Here is a 25,853-nt window from a genome sequence, read left to right as displayed (position 1 = left end):
TTTGGCAAATAAATGTACCTTTTATTGGATATTGAGAGCATTAGTACCAAGAAGGCACAGACCAGACTTCATAATAACAAATCATTTCTTCAACTACAGGGTGACAAAAAAAAATAAATCATTTTTATCCTGAAGGGAGCTCCTTTCACAGAAAGGATTATGAACACAGACATACAGACTCTTACTTAGTGAAAGTATGACCATATATTGAAGTCAGAAAAGGAAGTTAAGAACAAATTATGAAGACTTTAAGGACATGGGTTATGACTGTATGGCTATGTACCTTAACACATACTGTTTTAATATAAGAAACATCATTGTCCTTCAAAATGTGACTTGACATTTTCCATTAATGAATAAAAATAATACGTTTAAATAGTGGAAAAAAAAAAAACTGTAAGAATTATAGAAGTTGTTTTTAATTACATAGCAGTATCAAATTCATGTATTTGTTAGTGTTAGATAAATGTATGTAAATGTGTAAACTCTTGTTCAGATGCTGTATTGTGTCTGTGAAAACTGTGGGTTTGAATAGACATGGGGTAACTTAAAGCTGAACTGGGACGACTCAGAAAAATCAACAACAGTGATCTAAAATGTAAATTCTCGTACGAGTTTCACTACATACAGCTCGGCTTAGCTATTAATTCAGATTTTGTTACCTTCGGATAAAGCTGGGCTAGCTGTTTCCAGTCTTTATGCTAAGCTAATTGTCTTCTGGCTTTAGCTTCGTGGCTGTAGCTATGTACAGTATTTATTGAGAGTGGTATCAAGTAATTCTGTGGTCATGATAAACGTTATGGTGCAGTATTTTCCTCCTATTTCAAACAAGAGAAGAGTAGTGTTTTCACCACAAATAAGCTAAACATATGGTGGTATCTATCTAAAGAACATTATTATTTTATTTAAATCAGACAAAGCTGTTACAGTGGCACTTTGAATCTGAGCTGCATGATTTATTAGTAAAACATTTTGTTTTTTAACCTGCAACAACTTCCTGTCCTTAATTCCCACAAGTTGTACAACAGGCTCCAGTTCTCTTGAATCTTACTGTGACAATAAAAATGATTTAAAAAAAAAACCAGTCTGTCTTGTTCAGAGCCACAAACATCACATGTCCTTAATACTGTCACATATATTTGCCTGTAATACTGAATGACATCAACCGCACGCAGAATAACTGTTCAACATACACAAGTCTGGACAGTTCATACAAAAATACAACATGTAAAGAGATTTCAGGTAAAACGACAGGATGGAAAATAAAAAATTAAAAATGTAACAAATTCCAGTTTAAATGATGGATGAAACAAAACAGAAGACAACAAGAGTGAAAGACAACTGAGCAGAGAGTAAGACGTACATGTACGTATGCATCAAAATGTACGGGTTGATTTGGCCGACAGCCAGCCAGACTCCATTTTGAGTCTATGTTACAGGGAAGCTTTTGTGGCCGCTAACTCGACACAAGTCAGGACATGTAGGAACTTACTCAACCTCATTCCTCCCGGGAAACTCTGAAAGAGTTCACAGGACATGAAACCATTTGAAAGTCTTTTTGACATTTAAGATGCTGAAGAACAGGCTTGGTGTGTGTGTGTATGTGTGTGTGTGTGTGTGTGTGTGTGTGTGTGTGTGTGTGTGTGTGTGTGTCATTTAAAAAATAATGTCGAGCTTTGAATATTGATGGCTCTGATCTTTAAAAATGACTAAAGGTGAGTGTGTGTGATTGTCAAGGCCATGGTTTGACACCTGCATAGTGTGATGAAGGCACATCGGGGTGGGGGGGGGGGGTATTCACATGATTCAGAGATCATTGGGGGGGGGGCAGAGTTGGCACACTGCACTTCCTGTTGAGATTAAATGAATTGGTGTAGAAGAAGAAACCAATGCTATTGCCTCTCAAAGGGTTATGGGTTCATCTTCCCTCCCACCATGACATTGAATTTTTTATTTTTTTTTTAAATCATGGTTGCACATTGAGAAAAAGTTGCACATTTTATTATTATTTCCATTTCTTGTCTTTGGTTTCGTAGCTCAGAGTGATTTTGTCCTTCCCTCCAGGGAAAATCTTTGATATGCTCTTCATGTCTGTGCACGAGTCTGTCTGCTGTAAGCCTATGTGCATGCACACATACACTCTGTTTCAGTATAAAGCGGGCAAACACGACGTGTTGTTCTTGAAAACCAGTTTGGAGTAGACAGATTTGAATAAAAATGTTTTTTCTTAAGATGACATGATCCCTTTTGTTTCCTTTCAGAGGGGAGCAGCTCAGGTTACGTTTTAAAGATGCAGGTTTCTCTTGAACCAAATGTCCGTTCTTTAAGTTCCCTTTTCAGAGTCGTCCACGTTTGTTGGTTTATTATGTGTTGTTCTTTTGAAGTGGTAAGTGAAGGGACAGCCAACTTGCCAGTTTACTCATCCTAGAAACCACCTCTCCCAACACTCCTCTCTTGTCTCGTTCCCTGAGGGCTGAAACATCTCCACATCGGAGCAAAAAGCTCACCCTAAGGGGTCGCCTTGTTTCCCCCTCCGTCACACCACGAACTCGGGGACCTCGTCGCTGGTCAGGTCCAGGGAGAAGTACTTGTTGGTTCTCTTGATGGGAAACGGGTGCTGCTCCAGCATGCCGGCGCGCTGATCGGCGAGGCCCTGATAGCCGCTGCTGCCGCCGCCGTCGCTCAGCTCCTGGGCGCAGCCGAATGTGTAGCTGTGGGCGGTGTCCTGGCAGAGCTCCGCCCACTGCAGGCAGTCCTTCTGGTAGAGCCGCACGTCGTCAAGAGACTGGCTGTGTCGGTCGGTCGAAGACTGAGGCTTCCTGCACACAGATGTCTGCAGGCGGGAAACAACAAATCAAATATTACGGCAAACTAAAATATACTGACTTTAAGGAAAAGTCAGCCATGAACAAAACATTTACACTTTTTACTTTGCAGTCATACTGTAATACCCTCACCCTCCTCTTTTGTACCTTCTGGTTTAAAGGACAATTCCGGCGCAAAATGAACCTAGGAGTTAATAACGTGTACCGAGTCGACCGTTCTCTGGGATATGTTTTCATGCTAATCGAATGTGACCAAAAAAACAGTTTTAGCGCTAACCGCTAATTAGCTTGTAAGGCTAGTAGTCGGGGCACTGGTAAAGTAAAAAGAAATTGCTATTTCTATACCACTAACAAGGCTCAAAATAGCACCACACTTCCACGGTAGCAGTAACAGGCAGGCACCATCAGGAAAACAGTCTCGACCAGTCGAACCACGAACGCCGTGCAACCAGTAACAGCGCCTACCTGTATGCGCAAACGGTACGGTCTTTATAAACTCTCTTTTTAATAAACCGTCTGTACACTTACAACGTTCTCAATGCTTCGGTTTACATGTAGGGACCCTCATTATGCTACCGTGGAAGTGTGGTGCTATTTTGAGCCTTGTTAGTGGTATAGAAATAGCGATTTCTTTTTACTTTACCCGTGCACCGACCACTAGCGTTACAAGCTAATGAGCGGTTAGCGCTAAAACTGGTCACATTCGATTAGCATGAAAACATCCCAGAGAACGGTCGACTCGGTACACATATGTAATTAACCCTTAGGTTCATTGTGCGCCGGAATTGTCCTATAGTTTATAGTTCTGCATTAAGGGGTTACAGCATAGCAGCTGTAGCAGATGTATGTCCCATCCAAAATGTAACAACACGTCGCGACTATGGCAGCTACAATGTAATACTGCAACTGAACAACATAGTCTCCTATTCAGTCATGAAACAAGCCGGACCGTCCCACATATTGATCATATCACAAAGTGAATGAAAGAATATAGACACAGTTACTGTGGAGAGTATAAACTACAAGGTGATGTAGCCGGATCACATAGTGTTGTGGTGGGGATGTCAATCCAATGCTGAACAATAATTTAAAGCCTACGTGGTAGATATTTGTAGCGGGAGTCACCTTAACCCCCCTCGTGTCAAGTATAAACCCTGTTTTACTTTGCGACTCCTGTAACAGTTGTTTTGTCAATGCAAAGCAGTAACGACAGGGTGGAAGGTTTTTCTTGAAAATCCAGTTTTGACTCGATGTAAAAGGTATAAGATGCACTTCATGATTTCGTCTATAGATCAGCATTGACTAAATATCTAGTAAACAAGCTTAATAATACGGTTTGATTTATTTTTAGTTTAGAGAGGTTTGGAGTATGATTTGAATATAGTTTGATATTTATTCTCTTTATTATCTACCCAAGATCTTCCTCCAAAACATTTTATACAGTTTAATACATTTTGTATTATTATTATTATTGTAAGTGCCTTTTTCATTAATAATTTCGTTAATTAAAAAAAAAAGCCATTCATAGTCCGTATCTCCCTGTATGATTGTTGAACGTCACTACAAATTTGATTCTTTAAATCTGAAGACACCAAAAACTTGACATTTACCGTTCAAACTGAAATAGCTGATGAAACAGCTACACAGTAAATATCCTTATGTGATGACATTCTGTCATTTACTGTTTGACCAGCTATCAAATATGACTAAGAAAACTAAGCCGTTAATGCATTTAAATGTGAATTACCTGCGGCAGGGACTCAATACTCTGTCCTCTCATCTTGACGACGGTCTCAGAGGAGCTGGAGGTGGAGGAGCTGACGTCTTTTACTATCAGTCCTGGGGAGAACAGATGATTTTTATTATTCTATTTATATACATTTAGCTACAGAATGACACAACTCTTCATCAGCCTTCCGTGGCTCAGTGTGGATTTGCTTGGATGGTTGCCATTAAAAACAATTACTACCAAATACTTTTCGCTCATATTGCTAGAAAACTTAAACACAAATTACCTTTTGTACACGCTACAGCTCACCCTGAAGGAGTCCTTACTCAAAGTTTCAAATGTAAATTGGTAAAAGTAGAGCAGAAAGCGTGCGAGACAGCATCTGTACCTGAGTATCCGTTGGTCTGATCAGGAGACATGGTCAACATGTCCTCAGTGATGTGGATACACAGCTCCTGGTCCAGGGCCATCTCATGAAGCTCCTCGTAGTCTTTGGGGTCGTCCACAAGCATCTCAATCTCTGAAGTAACAAAAAAACCTCTGAATTACTACTAACTTTCAACTGGTAATCTGCATGTTTCTATGGTCTTGTCCTCCTTTTTGCAGCACTGTTAGTGCAAGGTAGTCATTGTAGATGAGTTGGCCAGCCATCAGTGTGTCCAGTGATGACCTTTTTAGTTTCTATAGGTATACTTTTCTTTGATTAGCTATAGAGGTTATTGTTACAGATGCTAATTATCCAGTTCTCATTGTGTTTATTTTGAACAAACTGCTAAAGCTGCTGACACAAATGTCAAATACTTCACTTTATGTGAATTCTTCTTTAGAAAAGCAAATATTCCATGAAACAGATGCAGTGTTGTAACATTGTTGTTGTGGAAAATTGAGTTACTTCAACACTAAAAACAATGCATTGAGAACATGATATTACCACCATAACTATACTTCTTACTCATGAGAAATGCCAATCAGTTAAAACACCCTGATGCTGTATATGTTCCAACTTTTTTATCTCACTGTGTATGTATATCACTTTGGGATGAAAGATTAACTCAACATTAGTCTATATCGACGACGTTTCATTTCCAGGATTGGTCAGGTGCAGCTGGAGATTCCGCCGGATGTCTGTCACCTTTTGCTTTCTTTGTGTTGGCGTTCTAAACTCCGGTGGATTTCTGAGGACTATGGTTAACTGCTCCTCAGATCTCTGCAGGGTAAATCCAGACAGCTAGCTAGACTATCTGCCCAATCTGAGTTTTCTGTTGAACGACTAAAACAACTTTTGAACGTACACACGTGCCACCAAAACAAGTTCCTCCCCATAACTATTTTGCGGAGGCACCATTGCTCTGTGCGGTGCTTAGCGCCGCCCCAAGACGATTGTGATTGGTTTAAAGAAATGCCAATAAACCAGAACACGTTTTTCTCCCATCCTGGAATGCAGTGTGGACTAGCCAGACCCTCCTCCGCGACGCTGTGGAGGAAGGTCTGGCAATGCGAGACTAACTCAACATCTCAACTCCCCACTCGTACCATCATCATCGAGTATGCGCTCCTTGCCGCTGCTCTCGATGCCGGAGGTGTGTGAGCTCCCGTGACTGGTTGTGGACGAGCTGCAGGTTCGTAGGGGCCTGTGCGGGGCCTGACTCGGGGCCCTGAAGCTGTCCGTCTCGATGCCCGAGGTGTGTGAGCTGCCGTGGCTGGTTGTGGAGTGGCGGGACAGGCGTTTGTGATGAGACATGCTCCCTGCGCTGCTGCCGCTGGCCCGGGAACGTTTGTCCAGATGGTCCATGTCCAGTTCCAGAGCATCGCTGATGTACGACTCCCTGTACTGCTTCTTCTCTGAAATCAGCCAAACAGACGCATTTTAGTATTCATAACAAATTGGATATAGTTCAAAAACGTCCATGTGCAAAAACTTGAAATACGGTCTTTAATTATAACCCCTAAAGCAAGAGTTCAAGATTTTGAAAGATTACTTGTTTTCTGGCAGATAGTTAGATGAGAAGATTGATACCACTTTCATATCGTTCTATGAAATATAAAGCTATAGCCTGAAGCCGGTTAGCTTAGTTTAGCATAAAGACTGGAAGCAGGGGAAACAGGTAGCCTGGCTCTATCAGAATGTAACAGAATCCACCTACCAGCACCACTAAAACTCACTAACTTAAACATTATGTCTCTTTTGTTTAATCTGTACAAAAACCAACGTGTAAAGACGAAAATTTGATTTTACAGGGTTATTTGCCAGACTATTTCTTGGGATTGAGCAGCTACCAGGTGACCAACGGAGATTCCAAGAAGTTATTGGTCCCTCCTCTGTTGTATTTCTGACAAAGTAGCTGCTTTAGGAGTTTTTGCTAGTATTAAACTAAAATCTTGAAGTTTATAACGTTTAACTATGTAATTGTGTCTTGACACACAATGTAAGACATGATAAGATAAACTTGCTGTAAAAAGAATACCTTCGTTTTCCTCCAACCGGCGGACTTGTTTGAGAACAGGCTGCAGGTTCATGTAGAGCCGGTGGCTGTTGCTGAGCAGCTGCAGGAGGTGGCGAGAGCGCAAGGGACAACCTGTGTAGTAGATGAGTTTACGAGCCGAGGGCAGACCGTCAGGAAGGATTTCAAACTTCTTCCCCTGAGAGAGTGAGAGGAGAAAAAAAGCATGTTGATTACAGGAGTCTGTGATTTATAGCAGTTAATAATAAAAGATTATGAAATAGGAATGTGGATTTCAAATTAAGATTGAGTCCCAGAAAGGCCAGAGGGCAGACCTCAGAGAAGAACCAAAGTCTGTTCTTGAAAACTATTCTGTGGCCAAACACAATGCAACCATCAGCCCATGTATCTGTTCTTCATTTCTTTCAACAGACACTGAAACTGAGCATTGCTGAGCAGTTTTGGTGATTTTCCAGGGAGACGACATGTTGGCTGAATACACGGAAAAACTAAAATGGTGGTTTTGTGCTTTCTCCCGCGCTTTTTGGCAAAAGCTTGATCCAATAACAGCTGTCTTTAGTGTCAGCGGGGTTGTTTTCAATACAGGCCTATAAACATTTCTGCAAGGGTTTGGACTTTCAAAAGGCAGAGGCTGGGTTTAAAGCCCTGGAAAATGCAAAGAGCTGCACATTTCTGACCACAAGCTTTCACTTTTTTAACCAGGCGTTTAAAAACAAAAAAACAGCTTAATCCAAGTATGTTTAAAGCCTGTGCATAGGTAGGGAAGCACATTATAGGTATTCAGATTCATCAGAAAGTGAGTTTATAAAAAGCATTGCTCATTGACAGCGGCTTTCCTATAAAAAGAACATTTTCTCTGGGCAGAGGTATCCTTGAGGCTGAAAGGCTTCCTGTTCAAATCCCCGGACCTGCAGGAAAACTCTGGTTGGGAAAATGAAGTTGAGGATTTGTCTTTAACCTCAAACGGCCCCTCTGCAGCTCCTAGTGGTCACCAGTACCACACTGAAATCTATTGGGCAGCAACTAAGTGTGAATGAGGCAAACTGAGTTAGACATAGCAGGTTACGGTGGCTATTCTCCCAGGTGATTTTAACTCTTTGTACAATCGGCTGGTTTTGCTTGGTTTTTACTCCTTTTACTTACTACATGTCTTAGCCAGGCCTGCTGTAAATGTTGCTGTTATTTTCAGGATAAGTTACACTACTCAGAAATGCCACAGTTGGCCTGCGAGTGGCACGACACGTTTTAGGACAATCATTTTAAGTTGTTTCACCTGTTTTCGACACAATACATCTATATATATATATATATATATATATCTGAGATATATGGTGATTGATGGTGTAAATTTAAAATGAGGATATTAATGCCACTCTTGTTGTTTTTTTCTTATTCCTATATGGGATCAAATCTAAGTTCCCATCATGCTTTGAGAAAGTCAGTTAACTGTGGCTTTCTGCCGCCTTTATGTCATATCACAATTACTGTAATCATCAGTTTCTGTCTTGTAAATCATAACATCCAAGTCATAATTATCACAGTAGTGTATCAAACAGTATGGACCTGCCTGAAAACCAAACAAACATGGACGCCTCATATCAGCCTCATTCCATAATGAAAGGGAATTAAACCCAAATTGTATAGATAAAGTGCTATTTTGTCAAAGCACAGTATTTGTAACCATTACACCTCATACAACCGTCTTAAGTTGTCTGATGACGTAAATGTTCTTGAGTCGTAAACATGGGAATCTTTCCCACCCATCCCACGAGACATGAATCGGACAGACACCTAAATCTCTCTTCTTTTTTTGCCACATCTGCACCATGGAAAGTCATAATGCGCTAGCTACTGGAAGTCCCTGTTTGCACTGTAACTATGAATCGGTTTGATGTTTGTGCGTTCTGGATTGACTGATTTAGGATTTTTTAATGCAAACCTGCATTTATCAGGCTCTTGGGGTTAAAATAGTTAAAGATAATTCAAAATCCACACACACTGTATTAATGGCTTCCCTGCTGGTGGTAACTCTATTCCAGACCAAATACACTCCGCAGCAGACTGGTGTCAAGTGGCAGGTTATTAAAGGGTATTCAGACGCCACTTAGAAAAGTTTCTTGTTTCATGCAGTACACATGGTCAGTCCATCTAAAATCTCTGATTAGGACAGCTGGACAACTTTCTCCTCCTTCCAACACGATCTCCCTAACAGGCCACACACATCGAAGACTCCTCGCATCACCCACACGGCCGTTTTCATCCAACAATCCCTCAACAAGACCAGCATCAATCAGAGAGGCCACTAGCAAGGTTGAGGCAAAGTTTTAGATCCAAAAATCACAAATCACGAGGGTATTACTTCATTTCAGCTTTCAGGCGGGAGTAGATCAAACTATCACAGGCTCAAGTGAAGCATATATGCAACTTTGTTTTCTCTTATTGCATCAAAAACACTGACACACCTTTTCTAACACCGAACAGAGAACGTGCCCCTCCTTGACTTAAACTTTAATACAAAAACGAGCTAAAGTCATTGCGGCCAAATATCCTGAATAGAAAATCCCCCCTGAAACCATTGCAACATCTGGTGTTTATTGACCCACACGTCCCTCCGCCCTGCTCCGGGCTCTGGCTCGTTCGGCCGTAGCTGCAGCCGTGGTGGCAGCGGTGTTGGATGACGTGACTCGTGGGTGGGGTGGAGGAGAAAGCCTGTTATTCAGGAGAAGGGTGGGACAGGGCCACGAGAGGCCCTTCACGTCCACAGCGAAACCACAGCGGTTCACTCTCACGACGCTGTAGACAGCAGACGCAAGGAAACCACCCAAAAAACAAGAATGAGGACAAAACAGGATGTCTTGACCCGTGAACTGTGTGGCAGATGCGACGGTTGTTTGCACCAAAATTAGTCCGAAGCAAAACTCACCACAAAACCTTCTGGGACAACAAAGCACGTTTCTCAGGGGCCGTACAGTCATGAAACCTGCATATAAAGTCCCTTCAATTGTACGAAAATAAACAAGTAGCCAAAATTAGAGTCACAAGGGCTCTTTTTTGTTCAACAGCAGTGATAAGCAATAATGACCACTCTGGATTGTGATGAATAGCTGACTGGCAGTAAACGTGAAGCCGTCAGAGTGAAACAAATATATAGTAAGCCGCTCTGCCTTCCTGTGATAACAGAAACCCTATGGAAGCAAATTAACCGACTGCTGTGCATGCTCAGCTTAACAACAGGCTGAGTCAGAGCACAGATGAGACGATTTAACAGATTTCCTTTAAAGGGCACAGAGACACCAGTGATAATTGATATAATGAATAAATCAAGAGACACGTATTTCATATGGGAGAAAATACTGCAGCATGAAAATATGTATACAGCATACATTGTGTTTGTGTGTGTGTGTGTGTGTGTGTGTGTGTGTGTGTGTGTGTGCGCACAGAGAAATCCCCCTGAATGCGCGCACACACATGCAAGGAAAGTCTTCCTAAATCCCTGATTAGTTCCAGAGGTCTTGCAGGGCTAAGATAAAACAGCAGTGTGGAGAAAAGAAGCCTTGCGTAAAAATTTCCACGACCCTGAGCAGGATCTAGGCTTTTTTTTTTTTTTTAAATCGCCATGAGTCAGGGGAATGCTTAGGTTTCATCAGCGCTGGAATGACAAAAAAAAAACTGTGTTGAAAAAGGTTGTGACTTACCACAAATACCAGTTTTCCCACGTTGGTCCAGGGGAAGTCGTACAACAGTTGCCTCACAGACCCGACATTCTGCAACGCAAAAGAACAGATACATGAAGTCAATAATTACAGGTGCGGTCATACTTTTCAGCTGATTAAAAATTCAACAAAGATGCAATAACACTACTGCATCCCACTGCAACAATCTCCCTCTTTAGAAGTAACATTTGTCTGTTATTCAGCTCTGAAAGTCTTGTTTTGTTGCATAAAACAAGTAAGAAATATGCCCGTACAGTAAGATTTTTTCTACCTCTTAAAAATAAAATCAACTTATTCAGGAATGAAGAAAGAGTGCAGCAATATGTCTTATTCTTTCTTCTGGCTGTAATGAATGATAGTGCTTTTGCTAAATCATCGTTTAGGCTATAATATGTTAGAAAACAGTGCAAAATAGCCCAGAGTGATGTGGCACACCAAAGTAGGTGTCCACAAGACATTTCATGTATATAGTATGGATATGATTAAATAGTATCTCTCTCGATATATATACTGTCACTTTAAGGAGTGACACAGCACAATCAGTTGCGTTCCGGTTGCTATGGGGACGGACCTCCGCTCCCTCTCAGATGCAACTTGGGAGAAGACGAGAAAAGCTGCTGTGTCAAACTCTCCTTTTATTTCACCTGTCTTTTCAGGTCAGTAATGGGTAAACTGCCCATCTTTACTTGTTGGGGTCTCAACCTTTTTTTCTTGACGCCTGTTTGATAACTAGTGTTGTCTGTAATATAACAATAAAAGTGTAAATAGAAAGTTTGCAATTGATCGAGGCAGTTAGCTAAGCTAGGCTACTGTAAACAGTCAGCTACCGTCTCGCGAACGAGCTGCGGCGGAAAACTGGAATGACGTCACTGCAGGCGGCTAGCTGACGTCTCGCAGCGAACTGGGTCATTGTCATCCCATTGATTCATGTAGCATAGCATTTCGAGCTCCGACACTCTGCTTGTTAGAAACGGTTATGTTGACAAGTTTAATGAGTATGATTTAGTAAATACACACTGGTTTTAGAAACGATTATTTTGCCAATTTTAACAAGTAGACATAAGTTTTGATGTAACGGCTATCTGGTCATGTTAAATGAGAAAATTCTTAAAAAAGGGTTGAAATAATCCGAGCACGCTGGCAGATTTCACATTTTAAGAAAATAAGACTTTAAGCACTCAATGTAATGCATAAAAATGACTTAATAAGATAGAAGATGTTTACAGTGTGATGCTATTTCAGAAAGTAGGAATGCATAAAGCAGGAAACGGTATCGATAATCTCTCAGGAATCAAAAAAATCTTTAAAAAACACATTACACACAAGCTTGATTGTAAAGAAATGTGAAATACCTGAAATATTTGGATACCACGTAAAGTCAGTCCCAATGTAAGAGATGCCTCTACTTCCTTCTTGTCCTGTTGAGAGATCAAATCAAATATATATATATAAGAAGTCAAATCTGATATATTAGAATAACCTGAAATCTAATGAGATGTAAATGCATTAAATGCTCCCTTAGCTAAATATAAAACTAGAAAAGCAACACAATTTGTGAGGCAGTATTGATATCTGCACATAGAGATTAATCGTCTTGGATAGACACAATAATGTCATTGTGTTGGAAAAGTCAACACAGGAGACAGCCACTGTAGCTAATTTACATCTGATCCTGTTCTCCATCTCTTACCTTGTAGAGTCTGTAGTAGTGGACAGTGACGTCATCAAGCTGGGCACACTCCTTAATGTATTTGAGGTGCGCCTCTGAAGCCGTGAGGGCAAACTGGTCTTTGTGCATGTTGGGGATATGCCTCAGGATGTACTCACGGCCGCGCTTGGCTATCACCTGAGCGGGGAGAGGAAGAAGGAGGCATCAGGCTTGGCAGCCCTGAAGTTGTAAAGACTTGGTACAGCAGATTGGCAGGACAGGTTGCCAATAAGGCTGAAGAAGCTTCCTGCCGCAGCACAAACAGATGTCAACCTGGAGACTGAACAAGAGCCAGAGGCACGAACCGGAAACACACTCGCTAAGCTTTGCATGTGGCTTTTGAAGAATTTTGTAAGAAAGCTTTTTAAGTGCCTAAATCTGTGGGAGATTAACTGTTGGGTAGCGCTCATCATCAAACAATTTCCTGTCACCGCTGGTTTTAAGTGGCGATAAGGAAGCAGGAGGCTAATTACAGGAAGTGAAGGGCAATCAGACGGGTGTGGCAGTCATAGCCAGGGAGGTGGAGGATAGTGGCGGTGGGGGGTACCAGTGTTGCCAAAATAGCCTCGTCAGCAGGAGCATTTCTCAAGATTACAAAAAACAAAACAACAATGTGTGTGCCACTTCCAGGGACGAAAATAAACTTAGTGTCCCAGTTTTCATTATCCCTCATGCTCAGATGAGAAGCTGTCGCTAAGTGTTTGGTCAGCATGATTAAAAGAAGATGGCTACAGACCCACATACTGTACACACTGCAGGCCAGGGCACGTTACACAGCCCAACTTCCTAAAACACACCTTAATTGTATATTTCAGCTTCTGAGTCAGTGATACAGCAGTTTTGTTTTTTTCAGCTGAGACCTATTTAAGCCATTAATGTTTTACAAGGACATAGACTGTGACTGACTGGAATATCAGACAGACTTACCACAGAAGGATGTACCAGTCTATTAAAGCACCGTGTTTACTTTATTACTCACACCTAACACTACGTTTAAGCATCTCGTGTATGCCGCACCAGAAAGCAATTAAAATATAAATATAGTACAACAGTCACATTACCGAGGACCTTTGTTGCATGTCACATCCCTCTCTTTGGTTTCCTGCCAAACATGCCAAGTTATCTTGGTCCAGCTTCTCTGGAGTGAGGATTAGCTGTGTTTGCTTTATTATATAACATTATAAATTAAATACCTTTTGTTTTGGACTGTTGGTCTGACAAAACAAGATATTTAAAGACTTGGTCTCTGGGGAACTGTGATGGACACTTTCCTTATTATCTAACAGTAATGAATTAAGAAATAATCTGCAGATGAATTAAAGAATAATTGTTAGTTGCATCCAATGTCTAGTTTTGTTTGTGATATCAATACAAGATGTGATCAAGTGCAGGTGCAGGAGGACAGGGAAGAGCCAGATGTGGTTTGATGTGAACAGAAAGGTAAAGGTTGCAGGGTGATGGTTAATCATCATAAATCATCTCTTCTTCTCTGATAAGTTCGACATTTGAGGGCTCAGCCCACATACGGCACTTGTTGGACATACTCACCCATGGTGGAAAGTAGGCTTCAGGGTCAAAGTACTTCCCGAAGTGCTTGTTACGTTTGAAGTTGCCCAGATCAGCCTGCAGGGCGAAGGCTGCCAGGAGGAAGTAGGCCTCCTCCCTTTGGATACACTGTGAGAGCAGCACCTGTTTCCTCAAGTGCCAGTAGTAGTAGTACCTGGCTGCCCGGTCACTTCAGGGCAGAAAAACATACAAAATTAACTGGATTATAGCTCAACTGCTGATAAACGGAGTAACGTTAGAGCCGGTTGTATAGGTATTTAATGTCACTTGTGACTTTAAGTTGTATACAGTCAGTTGAGGGGCTTTACTTGCCTGATCAATCTCCCGTTCTCAACATAATACTGAGCTCTGAAGTGAATGATCATGGGAGGCCCAAACTGGTCGATGCCCTGGAAAAGAAACAAGTGGAAATCTTTCTTTATTCTCTAAAACAAGCTGATTTTTAACATGTATATCAGCAGCTAGGACACTTTGTATGGCTGTGTCTCAAGCTGGAAAGAGCAAACAGTTTAACTTAATTTCTCAGGTATTAACGTATCGTGATATAAGCAAACACAGCACACTTGGGTTTATCAACTTGGGTGATCTGGCATCAGTTTATATCCAAGGATACCAAAGTTAAAAGAAGCAAAGATATCTCAAGTTGGTGTGTTCAGTTTCTTTGACTTTCTTCAGCTGTTAAAAGGTAACAATCTGTGATCAAAATGCAAACAAGAAGGCAGTATCACCACATAAACACAAATGACTGATCTAAATCAGTAACAACTAAATTAAGTTATTTGTGTTTTCTGATGCTGTTTGAGGTTTGTTTACATCAGTTATGTTTATAAACCCAATAAAACAGGCCAATCATTTCAATAATGGGATTTTAAAGTAATGGTAAAACATGTTATGCTTGAGTTGGAAAAGAAGATCGATACAACTCTCATGTCTATGAGTTAAATATGGAGCAGGAGCCCTGAGGCAATTAGCCTAGCTTAGCATAAAGACTGGAAGAAGATGGAAACAGCTAGTCTGGCCAGTTTAGAAAATAGCTCGTAAACCTCTCAGAAATATGCCTCCCAGCACCTTTAAGCTGACTGAACCCAAAATGTACAACAACAACAACTTGGGGTTTTAGGGGGAGTTTCGGACCGTAACTATTTCTTGGTGAACAAGTTATAAACTGAGATCTATAAACTGTTGTTCACCTGTTGCATCTCTTGTGAATAAGTAAAATTGTTCAAAATGTAGAACTATTTCTTCTTTTCTTTTTTCTTAACAATCATATTCTGCAGCTACATAAAGACACCTGCAATCGATGTAGAGAACAGGTTAGGGGGATCTATTAAATCCAGTTTTGTAACTTGGGCTGGTAAGTTATGTGAAACTTTACATACTCAATCTTGCCTAGTGCAGCTTTAAAATGGAGACTTAACGTCCTCTGCTCACTTTTCCAGCACATCATTTCTCACCTTGCTTGCTTCTCGCTTCCATTCTTTAGGACAGTACTTGGATAGCTTCTGATCCAGCTCCATATAGATGTGTTCATTATCTGTCAGAGAAGAAGAGAAGAGGCACAGGTTTAGCACTGAAACTCATACTCTTTGTGTGTGTGTGTGTGTGTGTGTGTGTGTGTGTGTGTGTGTGTGTGTGTGTGTGTGTGTGTGTGTGTGTGTGTGTGTGTGTGTGTGTGTGTGTGTGTGCGCACAGAGAAATCCCCCTGAATGTGCCCTGTTTAAAGACTCGAGCCTCAGAGCTATCACATCAAACAGCCTCTGCACTTTGCTTTGTACTCTGGTTGTTGCTTCTCTTTTTTCTTCTTCACCTCACTCTGTCATGCGTTAATCTGCTCCTGAAGTGATGCCTTTCATGAGCTGCAGGTCTGCTGATGTGACAACTCTGACAAGTTGAAAAGGCAAAGAAAATGTAGAGCAGGAGCAGAGCCTCTCTGCCAGAATGCTTATTTCTTATCAAATTTGTAGCTGATATAAAGACTAAAGGATGAGAATTATGACTCAAGCTTAAATTTAGACTATGATCTGAATATTCTTATCCATGCTAAAGCCTTGTTTCGTTACGTTTCATTAATTTCTTCCCATGAATGTGATTTTTCTATTTTTTGGGGTACGATTTCAGATCTCCACCGCAGACTTCTGCCGCCATCCCGACACAATTGAGGTCAATGACATTTGGTTTGTGGTGCTTAAAGAATCCAAATATTACATTTGAAAAACTCAAGAAACAATATCCGGCTGCTCAGGCTTTTTCACAGACCTCAGTGTGAAAAGTTTTCAATGAGAACTGTGTGATTGTGGACCGATCCTTGAACTTTACCTTCATCTTCCTTGCAATTGTAACATTTGAGTGGCTGGAACCAGGGAAATGTTGCAGATTTCACTAAAAAATGACTAATATAACCCTAACCCTAATTGTTTTTCAAAATATTTTTATAACATTCATTTTCTGTCGACTATTTGATTATCTTTTAAGCCACTTAAACTGTCACAGAAAAGTACACTTCACACTTTCTTGCATTCATCAATATGTATTGTAAGGTAAATCCTCCAAAACAACAAGCAAAGAAAGACATATTTAGACCTGTGTTTGGTGTGGCAGCCGGGCTGTGGACACTCTGGTCTGGGGGACAGCGGGTGACACACAGTGAGTGGGTGGCCTATGTTTGCCTTAGGGATTTCACGCTGTTCAGACAAGCACTTTAGGAATGTCCCACAATCAGACCCATTGGCTCCTGCTCAACTGACCTGCGGGGCTGTCATTGGCTCATCTGGAGGCCAGCTGTCTGAAAACACTGCCTTTGCAACTTACTCTCCCTTTGCAGTTGTCTACAACTGTCACCCGCTGTCTGCCTCGCCATAGTGCAGACGCAGTGACTCATTCCACATGTAAGACCCTCACCATAAAAAAAAACTTCAGCGTCGCTCCACAATGGGAGCCAGTCAGGACGAGGAGGCCTTGGTTCCTGGGAGACCGCCATGACATGTAGGTGAGAGATGCTACGTTTGGGGCAGATTCCTGTTTCTCAGCCAAGTTATTAGGCTATGGAAAGTAACCGCCTGGATACACTGTTTTTATGAGGCTCTCTCTTACTCTTTGTGACTGCATTCACTTCACAATTTGCATGATGTAACCATGCAATTTAAATACTTTAAACTAAAGTTGAGGCTTTGTCCACACAACTGAATAGTCACTAGTCCACTAGTTTCAAAATGGAGATGAGAAGTGGAAGAAAACAAAGGCTTTTGTGTTCAGCCGATGATTCAACAAGTTATAAAATAGATTGATTGAGAACTGTGTACAGCATACCACAAAACAAAAAACGGAAAGGCACAAACAAAAAGTAGGAAGGATTTGTTTGTTTCCCCCAAATGAATCCCTGAAATGAGAAGTCTTACTCTGAATAACACTGAGTCCAAACAGGTGACAGTCCTTCAGCCTGAGGAGGTCACACACCTGGATCAACAGTTCCTGGCACAAGGTCTTCACCTGACGAGGAGAGAAAAGGAGGGAGAGGCGCACTTTTAGATTTGTAAGATTGACTGTTAGCCATTATATTAATAACACAAACATAAATACTCACACATAAGATACCCCAAATGTATTTCAATTCAAGTAGGATCCTCGGTTTTGCCACCAACGATGAAACATTTTATATAGAGCAGTTGTTATTAGGGCTGCAACTATCGATTATTTTCAAAGTTGATTAATCTGTCGAACATTTTCTCGATTATAGATTAGTTGTTTGGGCTATAAAATGTCAGAACATGGTGAAAAATGTAGATCAGTGTTTCCCAAAGCGCAAGACGACGTCCTCAAATGTCTTGTTTTGTTCACAACTCAAAGATATTCAGTTGACTGCCACAGAGGTGAGAAGAAACTCATAATATAATAATATTCACAAATTTGAACTTTTTTCTCAAACCGATTAATTCATTATCAAAATAGTTAATTAATTAATTTTATAGTTCACTACTAATCAATTAATCTTTGCAGCTCTATAGTTGGTATATAATTGAAAGAAATCAAACAGCTGTTAATTGACAGAGATTAAATCAATTCCTGAGGTTGCACCACAAACAGACCACAATGTGTATGCTCCTAAAAAAAAGATTTGATATGCTATTAATTTGTTTTGCCCAGAGTTCATCAGAGATCAATACCATGTCTGTACACTAATTATGAAGCTACAGCTAGCAGCCAGTTAGGTCAGCATAGCATAAAGACTGGAAACAGGGCTGCTCTAACTCTCAGCAAAAAAGCAAATAAGTCAATTTCCCACAATGTTGAACTATTCCTGTAACTCAGCATTTCTCAACGGGGGGTGGGGGGTGTACCGCCCCCCAGGGGGCGTTCAGAAAATGGGGGGGGGGGGGGGCAATATTTTGGAAAGGGAGGCGTTGAGGTGCCCTTGGGAGGCGTTTGTTTGAAAGCTAGTTTAAACCAAAGATTCACAATAACAATACATGTTTACACTTTAAACTACTTGCAAAAAACAGTGGTCTGCTACATTAAAACCTGCCAGCTTACAGCACTGCAACTGGACGGGACGGTGTATCATAACTCTTCTTCTCTTCTGTGCTTCTGTCAGGTTTGTTTGGCGCAGCTCCATGCTGCCTTCACGGAAACGGGACGTCAAAGCATCGTCTTAAATGAGCTCCGTACTTCAGCGTGAAGCTGCGTTCAGGTATGAAAAAAAAAAAAAAAAGAAGCAATCGCCGCAGGGTGGTGCGACGTCCTGTTGTGTTCTTTAACCCCCCAATGTAGCACATGTTGACTGTATATTTCACAGTAACAGTTTTTTGTCAGATCGTTTATAGAACACAACGTTTCACTGCACCTGAAGGCAGCTTCATTTCACGGAGAAAGAGAGAAAGAAAAGAAACGAGCGAGAGACATCGACTGTGCTGTTGTTTGGCAAACATTTAGCTGTTTCACAAACTCCCGGGCAGTTCAGGGCATGTGTTTGGTGTTTTAAAACTTTCTTGTGGCGATAGAGGCAGTGATGTAACTGTTTACTGTACGGGATTCTCACACCTCCTCCAAACGCAGCGCGTTATACTCTTCTAAGCATCAACAAAGGGCTCTTACTAACTTTCAAAGGTTGTAAACTTATTTCCATTCGGAAGTAAATCCTTCTGCTTTTACCCCTTGATAAGTGCCAGCTTATTTTCCGTTGGAACAATTCGATTATAGATTTACATTTGAATGAAAAATAGATTTGAATGTTAAATCGCTAGCCGTTTCTGATTGGCTACTGTTAGTGTTTGTAATACCCAATTAAAGTTTGAATGTTACGTATCTAGTTGTTCTGATTGGCTGCTGTTATTTGAATTGAATGTCAAATGGTTGCATTGGACCTGTAAATATAATTTCTAGTCACATGGCTTTTTTGATACCTGGGAAACATGTTGACATGAAATATGTTGTCATTCAATTATATGATTTTTTCATTATTTTTGATAAAAATAGTAACAACAATAATAGGCCTAATATTATGGCGTAATCATTCATATTTGGGGCAATTAGCCTACATCTTATTTGATGGGGGGGCGGTCAGCAACCTGGATAATGGATAGGGGGGCGCTGGCACAAAAAAGGTTGAGAACCACTGCTGGAACTATTCAATCTAGGGAAAGGTGCTTCTTTTTTCATATCTGGGAATGAAGTTGAACTAGAAAAATACTGTTTACATTTGTACTCACATTGACTATGACATTGAGCGTGTCATCATTGGGCAAAAAGACACAGACACATCGGCGGTCCTGCATGGCTTTGTTGTTGTGGAAGTTCAGTTTGTTCATCTTCGTGTGGCTCGGACAGGACAGGCCACTCCGCCTGCTACCGGGGCTCTGGGCCCTCGGACGACCCGCCTCCACCACCGCAGGCACCCACACTACCACCAGTCAGTATCCCTGCTTCAGCTGCAGCCCAGGACAGACACACCAGCACCTATGGGCTCAGCAGGCCAAGCAGCACTCACAAGGCAGAACATGGGGACCCGAGCTGCAGTCGGCCACTGTGGAGACACATCAGAGAAGACAAAGAGTATGTAGATGTGTTCTGCAGAATGAGACAAAGGCAATGGCTGCGTGGTTGACATGAAAATGTGTTTGAAGGTCTAAATTATTATCGCATTTAAATTAGCATTTAAAAATAGCAAATCTGCTAAGGAATATGTTCCCACTAAAAGAGTCTGACAAGATAGGATAAATACAAGACAGACAGACAAAAAAAATAAGGGCAGCATTCTCGTTTGTGTCCATTAATATGTGACATCATAACAGGGGAATGTCAGTGACTCCCGAGGAACATGTGAACATCAGTCTGGAGAGGAACTGATTAAATGTAACAACGAAACTGATTTCTATCACTTTTTCACATCCAAAGCAGTTCTGAACGTTAACTTTTGGCCACTTCAACAAACCAGAAATACAACACTGCAACAAAAAAAGCAATGTATTACCATACTTGACACTTGGCAATGCTTTTAAGATACTACTGCACAGGGGTAAAGATGTCAACTCTGTGTAACTTTCTGGGCTCTGGAGGCCAAACAGCTCCACATTTTCCTCCTGGCATCGTTTTTGTCAACTCATTCAGTACTGCTAACATGCTCTCAGCTGTTTGACTTGAATTCTTCACTGTCTGCTGGCAAGAGTCAGACGGCAGCTTTGTCTTTGGGAAGTATTTAAAATGTCCCTAAACAAACTGCAGTGGTATTGTTTTGAAAGAAATGCTTACTTATTATCAAAGGGCAATGACAAAGTGTTACAGAATGTGAAAGAAAATCTGCACACTGAATTTCAAGTTGCAATATTTTGACAATGTGTTTGGGAATTTGACTTTATCCTGCACCTGAGCCCAGGCCAGGTTAAATATCCACACTTCTGCTTCTATTTTATGACAGCAATGTGTTCCATTGTTCCCTACCAACTATTTACCTCTCTCTCTCACACTCACACAAACAGATACAAACAGACACACACACACACACACACACACAGTAGAGAGAGTACACACACACCTCCAACATTAACAGTTGTCCTGTAAGCACTGAGCAGCAAGAGGCTCACAGCATGAACTGAGCCTCAGGATGTGTGAACCCTTCAGAGGGTGTGAAAAGTCTCAGACCAGACAAAAGAATGTAAAAGAACAATCAATCCAGATTATCACTTCTTCCTGTTGAAAGTCACTCACCTTGAAGCCATGTCATTAAAAACAGATCACATTACAGAGTGAAAAACAATTACCATTTAAAAAGCATAGAAACGTTGAGGAGTTCAAGTCAGCTTTTGCCAACCATCATTTGCAGTTTCACTGCAGTCTCAGGCTTCCTCCAGATATTCAAAGTGCAGACTTAAATCACACACAGTTTGTTCTGCCTTTATAAACTGGGACAATGAACATAAAAGTGAAAAACCTGCATTCAAACCGGTAAATTGTTACTTTTACAAAGCAAGCAGCGGTGGAAACAACACCAAAAGTACTGACCTGACTGATGCCAATAAACAACTTTAGGCTGGGACCGCTGCTGCAAAGTCAGAAAATGCTTTTTGGACTAAGTACCTATTCAATACGGCTGTCCACATATAACACTGCTTTGTTGCAGCGCAGACAGGCAGCATTGCATAAATACACATACTGTTGACATACAGCATCAGTTCTCATTAACACTGGTCATTGGATGTGCAGTGTGGCGGGCAACCAGCCACTCAGCAAAATCTGCTGATGAGACAAGACTGGGACGGCTGCAGGCGCTGCTGCTAACCTTAAAAACACATCACTACTGCACACGCATACAAACATGGACACATATGTAGACAAAAATAGAGACACATGTACATCAGATGCACACACACACACACACACACACACACACACACACACACACACACACACACACACAATGGATATGTTCCCGCTCTCTTGCCCCGACCATATGTCAGGTGCTACTACAGAACAGCTGTGTAATGGCAGCAGGGTTAATTAGAAGTGAGATCCACCTAATTGGATCACTTCCCTCCATCACTCGCTTCCCTCCCAGAGATCGAGAGTGATGCCAGTAAGCGAGGAGGGATATAATATTTGCAGAATACATCTAGTTTAGAATTGTTTTGATGGTGTCAGACACAGAAAAACTACGAATATGAGAAAAATTAGACCATGTCCAACTGAAGCTGAATTTGGACTTGATGCAAGGGGTTAACTGCAATCCTACCGTAGACACTCAAGGTGTTAAGTTTTTATTTAGAGCATAGTCTAGATCAGCGTTAGATTTCACCTGCCGATAGCCCCACTGCAACACTAGACGTCTGTACTGTATGTGATCAGGCCGTAACATGCTTCAATCATTTTTTTTTTTTTTGTTCTACATTGGACAGAGCCAGGCTGTCTGCTTCCTCAAGTTTCCAGTGTTTGTGCAAAGCTGCTAGATTTGGCTTCATATTTACCGTACAGACATAAGACTGGTATCAATCTTCTTATCTAACTCTTGACAAGACAGCGAATAGGTGAAAAACACCTTTTTTCACCTATTCGCTTTAAACAATTCCTTTAAACTTTCTTAATGTTTTCTTCTACAGTATATTAATGCCTGTGTGGGTGATGACGGAGAGCAGAAATAACAGAAGTTTAACCAACTGCGACTCAGCAAACTAACAAAACTGTGTCTTACTTCTTACCAGATGATGGCTGTGCTACACAATTTTGTTGTTTGAGAGAGATTTAGTCGTTTTCTTAGCATTTTAAGAATCAGTTGCCCCGGGTGTTTTTTTTTGCAAGGATTTGAAATCTGTGTGTACACAAGGTGGACATATTGACACATCCGGTTTATTCGCCCTGTAGAAAAGTGAATGGCCCTTGTAGTCATATCATTTTCAGCCAGAAATATGATTCCTGACTTCCACAAACATGTCCTACTTAAGTCTTGTTTATTACATTGTTGAATGCTAACGGTGAAAGCTGATGCCCATGTTGGTCTCTTGTAGAGACAGGGGTAAGTCAGACATAACTGAGTATAGTCATTACTGATGGGTTTAAAGGTCTATTGTGTCATGTCTGGTCTAAACATGAGACATCACCAGAGAGGGAATGTCCACTAGGAAATTAAAGGGTGGATTCTCTTACACACTGTGTAAGGGAAGAGAGTGCTGGATAATGAAATTACTGCTGCTTTCCATCCCCCCCTTTCGCTGAAGTGCAAAGTGTGATGCAACACTAAAGTCCATCTAAAGCAGCACACGCACAAAGCGCAGCCAACTGAGCTTCCTCCTGCCTTTCAGTCCTCAAACAGTGGTTCTGTCAACGTGGCAAACCTCAGAGTCACCAAATCCCACACTGGGATACAGAGAAAGGGCCTCTTGTCACAACTACACCTCTCTCTTTCTCATTCTTTCCCACCTTCATTGACATCGGAGTGGTGGAGAGTCTCTATGTCCAACTGTTGGATGGTGGAGCCAAAGAAAAAAACTTCCTCTGCTTGGAGACGAAGGAACTAAGGGAGGCTGTCAACACGCTGATTTAAGAATAGCCTCAAGTACAGCATGTGTCAAAGCTAAGAGAGAAAAAGAAGAGAGTACAGGGTGGATATATACAGCAGAGAAAGAGAGACAGAGCAGGAGGGAGGGAGATGGAGAGAGGCAGCGCTCGAAGCTTAGGCATGAAAAAAGAAAAAAATGCTGCAGTCAGGAGAATTCCTCACTAACATCTGCTTCTCATTCCAACAATGGCGGCCTTTGATTCCTGATGCACACAACAAGCAGCACCGCCACCGTCTGTGCCCACAAACTGCATCCTCTGACAGCATCCTAAAACCTGGAACAGCACACATGCACTGTTATCCCCTGAGCAGTGTTTGTTTTGTTTGGCTTCACCTGCTTGGGAACTACACGGACCATTCAGGTAGAGTCTTAAGCGATTGGTCGATTAACACAAAAAAATTATCTGCAACTATTTTGATAACTGAATAGTTGTTTAAGCCATTTTGCAAGCAAAAATGCCAAACATTACTAGTTCAAGCTTCTCTAGAGTGAGTCTTCGTCTTAAGGTGCTGACACACCAACCCGATTATCGGCCGTTGGACAGTCTGGCGAGGTCAGCCGGAGCCCTTGACTAGCGATTCAGTAAGAAACCGGAGCTGACAACGCCAGTATCTTCTTATTACTAGCCATCGTATTTTCGTCCATTCAGCGAGTAATGACAGCAACGATCCTTTTTGACTACTATCAACACTCTCTGATGGAAACAATGACTGACGACAGCGTGCTCTGTGTTTACTAGGTCTAGAGAGATGTTCCATCATTTCCGGTTTTCATTTTTTGGGCGACAATACAGATTAGCACCGCCCGCTGTTATGGAGACGTATTACGTCTCGTGCACGCGCAGAACGTACGCTCAAGTCGGCGTCACTTCGGTGTGTTCCGAGGCACTTTTTTGACCTCGGGGAGCCGACTGATTAGTCCGACTGCCTTCTCTGGTTGGTGTGTTTGTGCCTTTATGTGACAGTAAACTGTAAACTGACTGTTAGTCAGAAAAAACAAGACATCTGAATGTGTCATATTGGATCTTAAAGAAATTGTAATGGGCACTTTTTACTATCACATTTTATAGCCAAAATAGCTTATTAAGAAAATAATCAGCAGATTAATTGATAAAGAAAATAACAGTTGCAAAGTAGGTACTTTTACTTGCTTTTAACTCTAACCTAACCATGAGCATAATAATTTTAACATTTAATTGTCCACCCCCATTACTATTGTTCTATTTCTCTCTTCACTGTAAAGCACTTTGGATCACTTGTTGTGTTTAGAGCTGAAATAATTAGTTGATCAACAGAAAATGAATCTTTAATTAATCTGTTTATCCAGTAAAAATGGCAAACATTTGCTGGTTCCAGCTTCTCAAGTGTGAGGATTTGCTGCTTTTTGATCCCATGTGACAGTAACCTGAATAACTTTGGGTTTTGAATTTGTCACTTTGGCTCTGGTAAACTGTGCTTTTTGACATTTTCAGACAAATCGATGAATTGATTAATCAATAGATTAAATGAAGAAGAAAATAAATCGTTGAGAAAACTAACCAAAACAATAGTTATTAATATTTCGATATTTTCAAATACAGTATAGGTAACTGCAAAAACGGTTTGTCTCTAAACAACAACACCAGCATTTAAAACTTCCATCTTCAGACGTAAAGAATACCACAAAATAAAACCAAGTTATGGTTCTTTACTTACAGAATGAATGCTTATGCAGGAGCCACAAACAGACGTTACAATGGGCTGGGTGTATGCAGCAAAAAGACAAAGCAAATCCTAATTTAATGCAACCAACCATATGGGAGGAAGCCTGGTTCATGGGCTGCAGATGCTGACACAAACTGCCCTGCTGAAATATTTAAAAGGGCTTCCTTTTAAAAGGGCACAACTTTTATAAATAGTGCCAATGACTGGATCTGAATGGGAATTTTTTTTTCCTCCCTCAATTCGCTGCCAAGAGATCTGTTTATTCAGCTGATGTGAAATGTTGCTGGTCTGACAAGTGACATCGGTCACAAGATGGCATTAGCCTTCACAGGGAGACTTCCCTCGTCTTCTCTGCTTAACCTACTGATACACTAAAAGGAGGAGCTAAGTGTTCAAAAATAAACAGGAAAAGGCACGCTAGTAAGGCGACATGCTTGACCACCAAAACCAATATATTCTGGATCGTCTAAACATCTATTTTGGATTCTGGCTGGCTTGTCATGATGTCGGGAAGTGGCTGCCGTTATGTACAGGAAACATGCTCATATGTGTATTATACTTGGAAAATAAAGCTGTTCTGACTCTAATAATGTTGTCTTGTATTTGAC

At 41.2% G+C, this 25,853-nt stretch overlaps 1 protein-coding gene across 1 annotated transcript in view; it reads right to left on the bottom strand.

The window, feature by feature from the left end:
• The window catches only part of frmd6 (FERM domain containing 6), a 32,583-nt gene continuing 6,730 nt past the window's right edge, over window positions 1–25,853 (bottom strand). Inside the window, exons 2-14 of the mRNA XM_078277399.1 lie at window positions 19,706–20,019; window positions 17,399–17,489; window positions 15,458–15,537; window positions 14,316–14,392; window positions 13,986–14,172; window positions 12,420–12,575; window positions 12,082–12,147; window positions 10,712–10,780; window positions 7,020–7,194; window positions 6,088–6,396; window positions 4,943–5,074; window positions 4,573–4,664; window positions 1–2,833 (exon numbers count right to left, since the gene is read on the bottom strand). Coding sequence (XP_078133525.1) covers window positions 2,537–2,833; window positions 4,573–4,664; window positions 4,943–5,074; window positions 6,088–6,396; window positions 7,020–7,194; window positions 10,712–10,780; window positions 12,082–12,147; window positions 12,420–12,575; window positions 13,986–14,172; window positions 14,316–14,392; window positions 15,458–15,537; window positions 17,399–17,489; window positions 19,706–19,804 — 1,830 coding nt within the window. The 5' untranslated portion in view covers window positions 19,805–20,019 and the 3' untranslated portion in view covers window positions 1–2,536. The remainder of the gene's footprint in view (window positions 2,834–4,572; window positions 4,665–4,942; window positions 5,075–6,087; window positions 6,397–7,019; window positions 7,195–10,711; window positions 10,781–12,081; window positions 12,148–12,419; window positions 12,576–13,985; window positions 14,173–14,315; window positions 14,393–15,457; window positions 15,538–17,398; window positions 17,490–19,705; window positions 20,020–25,853) is intronic.

Source organism: Sander vitreus, chromosome 20, assembly GCF_031162955.1.
Source record: "Sander vitreus isolate 19-12246 chromosome 20, sanVit1, whole genome shotgun sequence".
NCBI classification, from domain to species: Eukaryota; Metazoa; Chordata; class Actinopteri; order Perciformes; family Percidae; genus Sander; species Sander vitreus.
Note: the sequence above shows the minus strand (reverse complement) of the source record. Positions and strands in the feature narration are given on the sequence as shown.